Source organism: Pyxicephalus adspersus, chromosome 6, assembly GCF_032062135.1.
Source record: "Pyxicephalus adspersus chromosome 6, UCB_Pads_2.0, whole genome shotgun sequence".
In the NCBI taxonomy this organism is placed as follows: domain Eukaryota; kingdom Metazoa; phylum Chordata; class Amphibia; order Anura; family Pyxicephalidae; genus Pyxicephalus; species Pyxicephalus adspersus.
Window position 1 is genome coordinate 107106838 of NC_092863.1, and position 11444 is coordinate 107118281.

The 11444-nt window shown below is 45.7% G+C and overlaps 1 protein-coding gene across 1 annotated transcript in view; it reads right to left on the bottom strand.

Moving 5' to 3' along the window:
* Positions 1-1734: 1734 nt before the first annotated feature.
* Positions 1735-11444, bottom strand: part of LOC140332346 (uncharacterized) — a gene marked incomplete in the record, with an annotated part of 31362 nt that continues 21652 nt past the window's right edge. The window contains 3 exon segments of the mRNA XM_072413619.1: positions 1735-9216; positions 10518-10650; positions 10879-10968. Of these exon segments, the coding sequence (XP_072269720.1) occupies positions 7646-9216; positions 10518-10650; positions 10879-10968 (1794 nt within the window).

Sequence of the window (11444 nt, forward strand, 5' to 3'; positions counted from 1 at the left end):
GGGGGGGTAGGAAGGACTCTGTATGTACAGTTTGGTGACAGAAGGAGACCCACACCACCCCCGACTTTGTTGCCAGGTCTAGGGGTATGTGTACCCAGCAGCAGAGGAAGTGTTGGAGTCCAGGTGGATGAATCAGTCCCAAGGCAGGAGATGGGAGCGTCAGAGTAAAATTGTATGTCCAATTCTGTTCCAATTCCTGCTTCTATTCCCTGGAATAATCCGGCTAGCGTTGTAATTCTGTCCATTGTTTCATGCAAAAAGCGTTGCATTTTTTTTGAAAATCATGAAAATGTATTTTACATTGTAGGCCTATAATTCACCGAAATATGTCCTTATATATTTGTACCCTGAATACAGGTGCACTGATTAAAGATTGAGGTAAAGATGAGCTGAATAATAGCAGGGCCCCAACTAATGCTGGGAGTTATAGAGAAATACAGAAGGAGATCCTGGATTCAAGCAGATTTCTCAATGAATCGGTCTGAATTCTAAGGTAGAACTTAGATTTGTTTTTAAGAGGTTTGCAATTATTTTTTGGGAGAAATCCCCCAATGATGGATTTTTAAGCCATGTTTAGGACCCTTGGACAGTAGGGCGGCGTCCTCATTCATTTTTCTGTTTCATTCACCTCTAACTATGCTGAAAACCAATGAAAATGTATATAGTAATGGCAACGATCACTGTCCACACTTTTATTTAAATCCCATCTGTGCGCATAGTATTGCTCTCTATAACACAATACGGCCCCTTGGATGGCTGTGCACCGGCTTACAGACTGATATCAGTCCTGACATCGGCCACAACGTTCTATAGAAGAGACAATGCGGCAAGTGATCTCTGGATGATCGCCGGTGTCAGCACAAATTATCCAAACCTGGAATCTGAGCTGAAAGAGAAGGAGCTCCAGCAAAAAATAATATCCTGTGAGGGTTACTTCTGACTTTATGTGTGTGGGAGAGAAGACATGTACTTACCTTATTGCCTTAATCCCATAGGTTCTCCTTCTGTAACCCCCTCACCACTACCATAGCCCCTTTACTGCCCCCTGCTGGGGTCCCCGGCTCTGACATTATTCCCTACAATGCATTACACTGAGGGCCCACGTACAGCCGGGAGCAATAAAATGATGAGCTATGGCTGTCCAAACCCAAATACCCCCCCCCTACACACACACACACACACACACACACACACACACACACACACACACACACACACACTACAATCCTAGAGAGCGGAGCTCCACCTTACGTTGGGCACCATCTGTGTAAGAACACCCCACAGACATCCATAGAGAACATAAATCCATCCAACGGCTTCATTGAAGTTTTTGAATGTTGAAATATATAAAACATTATAAATATATAAACATTTTAACACAACTGAAAAAACAAAACAGAAGCTCCACTTTTTCAGTTTTGGATGAAGCCGGGAAGGATTTTAGCTGTGGTTGTGTCTTAACTAAATTGTGTCACTGAACCACCAGCAAAATATCAGAGAACCCCTTTAAGTAATTAAAACTTTTCCCACCACCCACATTCTCCACCAAAACCCCCTCCTAAATCCCTACCCCTGGTACCCCACTGGGGCCTCATGCATAGGATGGTGGATTTAGGGTATCCTTTTGCACCCCATACCCAGGGGTATTTTCGAGGGATTGAGGGGGAATGTATTTCTCTCTATATATTTCATAGATACGATATGATGGGGTAGAACAGATTACACACACACAACTTTATTTTGTAATATATCATTTTATTTAAACATTTTAAATAAGCTTTGTATATATTACTAGCATTTCTTTTTGGGTACCATTTTCAAAAAAATAAAATAAAAATCAAGAAAATAAACACAAATAGGCAGTGCACAGTTACAAGATCGGGGCAGGCCGCCGAACCAAAACTATTTACAAAATCACCCAGCGGTGCAGAGCGCGGCCATCTGATAACGGGACCTCCGGGTGGGAATTGGGGGTTATCATTTAGAGTCAAAACTTTAAGATTAATTTAAAGCAAAAATATATTATTATTATTATTATTATTATTATTATTAAGTCAAAAAATGTTCGGAACACACAAATTCCAAACAGCCCTTTCATAACCGAAGCAAAGCACTGAAGAGCAGAAGACAGGGCTGGCTCCACCTCCTTGTCATAACTGGGCAGCTGGTGTCTAACAGTGCATGCTGGGATCTGTAGTCCTTCACAAGTTGGGGGGGTCATACAACCACCTTGACATCAGAAACACATTCAATATGTAAAAATATAAACATAGGAGGAGCCCCAGCAGATCTCCTGGGTCGGGCATGGACAAATCCAAAAAGCCAGGTAGCCAACGTATTCCAAAAGAATCACCTTGTGCCAGCAGAGCAATATAACCCATCCATCCATGGGTTCCACCAGCTGCATCACTGCTGAGTCTTGGTGGGGTCGGTGGGGAGCAACGCTGTGCGTAATGGGGGTCAGGCACCCGACATTGTGTTGTATGTGGAATATATTCTACAGGTCGGAGGCACGGGGGGCTGCATGCATGCGGACTCTTCTTTCACTGGGTCCACTGCTGTATGAGCACCGCCATACGTTGCGTGCACTGCTGTACGAGCACCGACATACGTTGCATGCATTGTTGTATGAGCACCGCCATATGTTGCGTGCACTGCTGTACGAGCACCGACATACGTTGCGTGCACTGCTTTAAGAGCGCCGCCATACGTTGCATGCATTGTTGTATGAGCACCGCCATATGTTGCGTGCACTACTGCACGAGCGCCGCCATACGTTGCGTGCATTGTTGTACGAGCGACGCCACAAAAATGTCTGCACAGAAGCTCTCATCCTGTTAGAGGTTCGTCTGATCCAGAATGTCGCGTGAGCTGTAAGCCACAGCGTGCTAATAATCAGGATAATCCCGGTGAAGCTCCTGGGAATAACAGCTGCTGGAACTCTGACAATGGCTCCCCATAAGCTGGCTACTTGTGGCCCCCAGAACTCAGCTGAGTTATTGGCCGGATTTCAGAGCATTGTCTATTCCCGGCGTCTTGGCTCTGGGTGGATTTGTCCATGTCTGTCCCGAGATTTATGAGGATCACATTGGCTGTTGTCAGTAGTTCAGCTATTAAAAAAAAAGAAGACTATAAAGGGGCGGGGCTGAAGTAACAGGCCTGATGATTGGTCTGTTGCATAGAAAGGGGCCCCTTAGTGCGCCACATGTATATTGCTCTCTGAAAAAATCCTAATCTACGAGAACGCGGGGAGTGAACCAAGCGATGGATTTATCAAACAAAAAAAAACAGGAAACCACACAACTTGAACCAAGAAAATGCAGAAATGTGAAATTCACACCGTCACTAGCAGCAAAGCAGAGGACATAAAACGGCTGAGCTGGAAGTGACGCAAAAACAAAGCAGACAGCATGCTGGGAAAGGATTCCCCGGGGTAGTTAGGATGATAGTTAACATTGTGTGAGGTAGTGTAAAGCAATGTACAGAGATGGCTCCACCCCCTAGGTGCAGTCAGAGGAACCCCGCTGTAACGGCAGCAAATATAAAGGCTCCGCATAATGTAGGAGACGTGAGAGTGGTAGCAACAACACCGGGTGGTTCACAAAGAGGTTAAGTGCTCAAGTTCACAAGAAGTGTCAGTAGCCTAGAGTCAGGACAAAGTGCAGATCATCACAGGGTAATGTCACGGGGACCTCAGTGATAGGACATAAAGTGCTTCACAGGAAAATTGGGGGTGTGTGAGGAAGGGGGAGGGGGTACCGGGACAAAGCATGTGCACAGGGAAAAGAGCTTATTTGGGGCGTGATACAAAGGGAAAAAAAGGACAAAGATTGTCGGGGGGCGGAGACAAGAGCTGAGTATTGACAAACCACTTGTTTTTTTAACATTTGATTGGTCTCCATTCCGATTGGGTTTAGATTGTCTCTTTGTGGAGAATGATATACACAATAAGGAAAATATAAAACTAGCATTTTCAAAATTGGTACAAAAACATCACTTAGAGCTTAAAAGGGTCCACGAAAAAATGTTTAGCATGTAGATTCATTCAATGAGTAACCAGCTGCTACCAATATTCTGCTGAGCTTCAGATGCTCCTCAGGGGCGGGACAGTCTGTAGTCCAGTGACCATCAGCTGTACAAAGCTATCAGATATTTTACCCACAGGAGCAAACCAAGGCCCAGCTTGAGTAGAAGATTCCAGCTACTTCGGGGACGTTACACTGAACAGAGACAAAAACATTCACCTGGGAATGTGTCCTGGGCTCAATGCAATGTATGATTTTGGGGGATCAATAGGGAGGTAAATCAGGTACATAAATATAAAAACACCACAAGATGCCCATCAACCTAAAGAACCAAAATGGGCCAAAGTCATACAAAGGGTGACGTCATAACACCGACATCTCCATGTTATCCTCCAAGGGTTCAATATGGAGAACCATAGAGAGAATCATAAAAATCTACATTACTGTCAGCATCCAACAGATCCCCATTTCCCCTCAAGGAGTCACAAAATATCACACAGGAAGTTATAGGGGAAGAATAATAAAATACCACCGGGGGTGGGGTGATAGACATGACAACTTTCTGCCCCGGTGCCCCTTTGGCTTCTTGTACCATTGGCTGATTTCCCTTAAAAATGTACATTTTTTACCCCTTTTTCCCCAATTTGTTTTTTGTGGTGGAGAATAACTCAATCTCATTTCCATGATGTCAAATAAACTGAGTGAAGGTGAGACCAATCACAGATTACAAAAAACTGCTGAGATGTGCAGCATCCTTCACGGGTTCAAGGATCACCATGGCTGCCTGTACGGCATTGAACATGAGATGGATTTGGGTCTTCTCCAGAACCAGAACACTGCAGAACCTTTACAGAACACTGAGGAGTAGAGGTGATGTACAGGTCAGGTTGCAAATGTTGCGTTGCTCTCAAAAAGAGGCGGGGAGAAGGTTGGTATTTAAAAATCTGGGGGTTAGGCTGACATTTTTTTTTTTACTGAATCAGAAATAACTTTTTTCATTGCAACCGTTATATAAAATAGAAATACCATTCCTCCTCCATGCAACCATGGCACAAGTACAGGATTTCTTATATCCCAATCCTGTAAATGGCAAGGTCTGCAGGGTGTGACAGCACATGACAGACGTGGCATTCCCAGCAATGCCCCAAGGTCATTGCACAAAAAGTTTTATCTTTGGTGAGATACTTTAAATATGTAGGAAATGTTACGGGGACAGTGGGTGAATCGTTGATTTTCATTTTGTCATTCTAGCAAGGCCATCCCACCTACATAGAGCACTCATTTTCAGTGCCCTGGAATGGTCCAGCTCAGAATTTTGATTTGTACAATTAAATTAAAAATCTTGAATAGTGCAGAAGTCAGGGCAACTTGTATACAGTGCAGACAAACTGCACCAAGGGGGGTATTTGTCACACCTCAATGCTGGAAATAGGGCCATTTGCATAAAAGTGCCAGACTACACCTGACTGACCCGGAGCAACCACAATACTACGGGACAGAAGCTCTATCCCCAGCCCACCTACAGATACAACAAAAATCCTTATACATGGGGGAGTCTGTAGCCATTGTTATATCACCCTGATAATCTGTACTCATTGTGCCAACATACAGAATAAGTGCGCTTAGGTCTCCTCATGTGCAAAATGCATCTAAAGAAAATCTGCCCAGGGTGCAATGCCAATTTATGAGAAGGGAACAACTGCATGATGGGTCCTCTATAGAAATAAATCAATCAAAAGTATAGAAAGTAAATGATCTTAAGATGACAAGACGTGATCCAGTCAACCGCCACTGGGGATGCAGAAACTGCCCCTTTAGGGATGCCGGAACCACCACTGGGTATCCAAAAACTGCTCCATCAGGGATGCCAAAATCACCACTGAGGATGCCGGAACTGCCCCATCAGGGTGACACAGCTTCCAAGACATTTTATTTTAGAAATGCTTTCAGATTTTTGCTGCTATCCAGGCTCCGTTAGAGAGATTTCACCTCTTCTGCTGGAAATAGGGGAATTCTATGGCCGCAACACAAAATATTTCTCTTTAGTAGAGGAAAGATTTTATTTCTATTACAGTGCAAGTCCAAGAAACTCCAATCAATCATCAGATGACTGAACAAACAACGCATTTCGAGGGTACAAACAATCTTTATCACGGTTCAGACATTAAATACATAAAGATAACAAAATCAGCTGATTCAGTTATTGGGAAAATAACAGTGAATGTCAAATGTCTGAGGTGAATCAGCAAAAATACTTAAATCTTTTTATATCTTTGCCTAATCCTCATGCGCTGACGGAGAGAAATTGTTCAGACCCTGGAAATGTGGCAGATTTTATATTCAATCATCTAATGATAAAGAGTTCCGGGGCTCTTTTAGGTGTGGCCCTCTGTTTGCAGTTTCCAACCTCCTGGATGTCCACTATTGGCCTCCTGGATGGCCCCTAGGTTGGCAAGAGCAGCCCCACCAATTGTCCTGGCTATACGGAATAATCTGATGGATTTCCATTAATCTAAGATTTACAGATTTTTTTATTGTGTAATTGTTGCTGATTTAGGGATTGGTTACCAATACCGAGTTGCTTTGTTACTTGGTTGCCACATACATCACCAACGTACAAGTGCGGCCATGCAGTTTACTTTACAATACCTTGCTTTGTAGTTGCCTACGGTGATGGCAGCCAAACGCAATGCAAAGCAACACGGCAAACCTATAGTGAGGACAAGCAAAGGCAAAGGGAAATGTAAAGGTAAAATTTTCTAACAGAGCCTCGGAGAGCAGGGTTCCCCTCTATAAATTTTTTTTAAAGTTAGGTGGGGGGAAGCTATAGAGCCCTGGTTATAAAGTGGGCAGGGCAACAAAATGTGACACATTTGGTGTTCCCAGTTGTTGTTGTTACAGTAATCCAGCAATTCCTTTCAATCTGTCAGCTTCCTACCAACCAATCTACTCCTTTAAAATGCCCCCCCCCATATTGAGACCCAATTTTTCAGCAACCAACCAAAAACAGCCAGGTGGTTACTTAAGTGTCGAGTGGTGCGCCCAGCTAAAAATAGAGAACAATAGTGAGGGATTGAAACACCAATCAAAAAAAAAAAAACTTTTTAAGTTGACATTAAAATGCCTTCAGCTTTTGCTAGGGAGGTGTAAGGTGGCCCTAATAGGTGCGGTGTGGCTCAGGTGTGACCACAAACAAGAACCTCAAACCCTCATTGGCCGATTTCTTCCTTCTCACCCAATCATAAATGGCATTGCACAGATGGGCAGCATTAGTTACTCCTATGTAAATCTTTAAGTCTCGAATGGTTGAACGCTGACAGGACACAATATACAAAAGGAAGGAGGGAGAGTGGAGCTGCTTGTGCCTTGCTGGTCTTCTCAATTATAACTAATGGGCCCCTAAATTGCAGCCATGCTTGTGCATCAATGCGGAAGATTTTTAAACAAAAACATTAATTAGTATTATTTAGCTTGCACCAGTAGTCGGCCAAAGCTGAGTGCAAACTCGGAGCAAAGAAAAGAACACATGGACTGGACATAACCGTCACGGTGGCTCCATGTTTGTAAACAAAGCCCCCACAAAGTGTCCGGTGCATGAGAAGACAGAACCTGCGCTGTCACTAAGTCTGCGCTTCTGGCAGCTTCCTGCTCGGACCTGGCCTGGGAGTGCCGAGCCGTGGTGCTGTGTGAATGAGCCCACGACTTGACTCACAGTTCAGATTCTGATAGCGGGAGGTGTCTGGAGGTGACCGGCGGCACACTGATATGAAGCTGAACCCCCCCAGGCAGCAGGCAGGACAGGACACAGTCTCTTCATGGTCCAAAACTGAACTGGAGGAAGCATGCAGAGGAGCCATACTTCCACTCTCCGTTCCTTCACAACCCAGGCCTGGCAATCTGCCCTCCCATAAGTTTCCCTCCAATGAACCCAGAGGATGAGGATGTAGCAAGCCCACCCATCCAATGGGTTTGCTGCTGACTACATTATTATTGTCTGAAAGGCTTATCCTCTTAGCAATCCCAGGTGGCTCCTGTTGCCATGTGCTTACAGGGGGAGAGGGGGAGCGGGAAGACGAAGGTGTAGTAGACGATGACGAGTGAGGAGGGGTTATATGAGTAGGAAGCGATCCATTGGCACGCACCTGCGGCAGCCTCCTACAGAACGTGTTCTCCTCTGTGCTGTCTGGGCTGCTAGAGCAATCCATGGGCTCCACCATCCCACGGCGCCCAAACTCTGCATTGTCTCCCAGTGCTGTCCCATTTGGTTTCCAGTCCTTTGATCTCTCATGAGACCTGGAGATCTCTGGTGCCCCGGGTGGACTCTTCATTCCAAGGTTATGATTTGGGGAAAAGGCATTGATCTCACAGTCTGGAATACTTACTGAAGCTTCCTTCAGGTTGTCACCACGAGAGGGATTAGTGATTTTTGTGAACTGTTCACTGTCGGGCTGTAGTGCTTTTCTTTCTGTGGATTCCTCCTTCATTATGAGGTCTCCACCGTACGGTCTCCTTTCCTGGCCACATTTTTTGCCTGCGTTTAGTATGCAATCTTTATCGAGCAGAGATTCTGTGATCTCACTGGATTCCAGATTCTTTGGAGAGTTTAGACTTTTAGGAGCAATCTCCACAGAGTTCTGCAGCCCGTCCTGTAAGAACCCATTGACTGTCCTACTCCCTCCATCTATTTGTACAGAATCCACATGTCTGTCATGCCACAGTTCACCACTTTCCCCTTTACTGTGCAGACCTCTTTGGAGCGGGGTGGTGACAGGACAAGGACTTCCTCTCCGCACAATCTCAGGAGAGGATGGAAGAGAGCGGCAGCGTCTCCGTCTGCCAATCAACTCAGAGAAATCACATTGGGCGTCCATTATGGGCTCCGGGGTGACTGGACTGCTGCTCTGATATGTCAATGGTGGTGGGAGGTCAAATGTCAGTGAAATGACCGATTTGCTTGGGGTGTCATAAAGCTTAATTCTTCCACCCTTTAAGTCTTCTCTCTGTGAGAAAGGGTTAATGCGGGCCGGAGTGTCGCGCAAGAGGTCATTGTACAGATCCTGAGAGCGCAGTAAGAGCGGCGTCTGAGGAGAGAACATATCCGACTGGCTGCGGGACAGGCGCTGATCGGGGGGAGTCGGAAGATCCCAGGTCCGTTCCTGATCATCAGAGAGCAGCGAAGGTCTCCGAACACCTTACAAAAAATACAAGGACAAAAAATGAAAAAACAGTCATTACATGAAAAGAAAGACACAAATTCATCATTATTTTCATACAAAAGGCATCAGCTGTGTGACAGAAAAGTCCTTTCTTTGGAATGCTTTAAAGAACACAGGAAATGTTATATGGCACCCAGGACTGGACACTGGAAAAATAAAGACTGTGGGCCCATCCAGAATAATCCCTTCAATTCCCAGCATGCCCCAAATTAATTGCAACCAATACCAAGAGTAGGATCATTAAACATGAAACAGTGGGATTTGTGTCCAACAATATAATCCTAGGGAAGGATTGTACGGAAAGTAGAAGAATCATATTTTCTTTCTGGGGATATAAACATTCCTTTATATTCAGGCCCTCCAGAAGCAATCCACCCAAGAGATAGGCGACAGTGATAAAGCAGGACCCAGATGGAAAAGATGACAACCTGAGCCCTCCCTGAAGGTCCTTGTAGCCAAAGCTGGCATTAAAAAAGGCAGAACTCTGCTTGGAGTTGGCAGTGACCTCCTGTCACTTACGTTCCCCAACTCACCAGCCACAGACTGGCACCGGTCCGCGGCCAGGGGTTTTGGGAACACTGCCATAGACTATTGTACAGAGTGAAATGCCTGGGGGGTATTTAATTTGAGTGTTTTAAGCCTCAAACTGCTCAATGGTAGACTCCTGAAACCCAGGAACATTCCGTACTAATGACTTTCTTGACGGATGAACAACTACGGATGAGACAACTACGGATGAGACAACTACGGATGAGACAACTACGGATGAGACAACTACGGATGAGACCACAGCTTAGTAAATTCCTTTGTGAACAGGAACAAGTTATACAGAGTAGAAAAAGTGGTTCTAGAAAATCTAAACCAGTCATGAAAGGGCAAAGCTGACAAAGACCCCCAATCAATGGTAGGGAAAGAGGGGTTATCCTGGTTTAGGGTACAGTTTCCTGTATGCCAGCATTTAGCCCTCCTGTAGCCGATATAACCTGATACGATTTCCTGTATCCCTCATTGGATGATAGGGAAGATTTTACCATCAGTACAGGATGGGATCTTCATGGTGAGACTTCCTCAGGGGGCAACTTTCATGTTAATACTTTTTATATTTTGTTTACTATCAGTTAACAGAGAAACCTCAACAAGGAAGCGTAAAAAAAGTTAAACAGAATCTATGGCATGTAATCTCCGCTCCAATCACTTATTGATGGCTGAGCTTTCTATTACTGACACATGGGTAGGATAGGCCAATCATGAGCCAGGACCTGCCCAGAACTCTTACCATTGTCCGGGTCGATCAGTTCTGACACCTTCTTTTGGATTCTATGTGACGTCTTCATCTCATCCACACTGTCCAGCATGTCCTCAAGTCGCTGACTCACCTCACAGAATGACGGTCGGGAGTCAGGCGCCATCTACAGGTAAACACAAGACACGTCAACTCAAAGACAGCCAATTGCTGTGTGTATACAAGATGGGATCCTGACTATAGCTATGCAGTGATGAGGAGGCCGTTGATCCTCCTCATCACTTGTCAAAGTTTGTGTCTTTAGAAGGAAATATTGTCCTGTAGGGAGCCTCAATAACCCACCCAGTCCCTGCAGCCATCATATGACTGAGGGGTTCCTTCAGTCTAAACATACCCGACAGCAGTGGAATGCCAGCTGGAGGAAGGCGGGGGGACAATCCGGCTGCACCATGTCCCGAAACGACTTGATGTCCAGACCAAAATCCTGCCAGGGAGAGACGAGGTGATGAGGGTTCAGAAAGCACAACTCATAGACAACATACTAAAAACCATCCCTGACCAAAAAACAAACAATCTGTGGGTGGAAAGGGGCTCTGGAGACCCAGGCGTGGGCTGGCAGACGGGAGCGCTGGAGATCCAGGAGTGGGCCGGCAGACGGGAGCGCTGGAGATCCAGGAGTGGGCAGGTGGACGGTAGCACTGGAAATTCAGGCATGTTCGGGCGGACGGGGCTCAGGAGATTTAGGCGTGGGTGGGTGGACAGGGTTCTAAAGATCTAGGAATGGGCAGAGTAAAAAGGGCGCTGGAGATCTAAGCGTGGTCAGGCAGACGGGGCTCTGGAGATCTAGGCGTGTTCGGGTAGACGGGGCCCTGGAGATCTAGGCGTGTTCGGGTAGACAGGGCCCTGGAGATCTAGGCGTGTTCGGGTAGACGGGGCCCTGGAGATCTAGGCGTGTTCGGG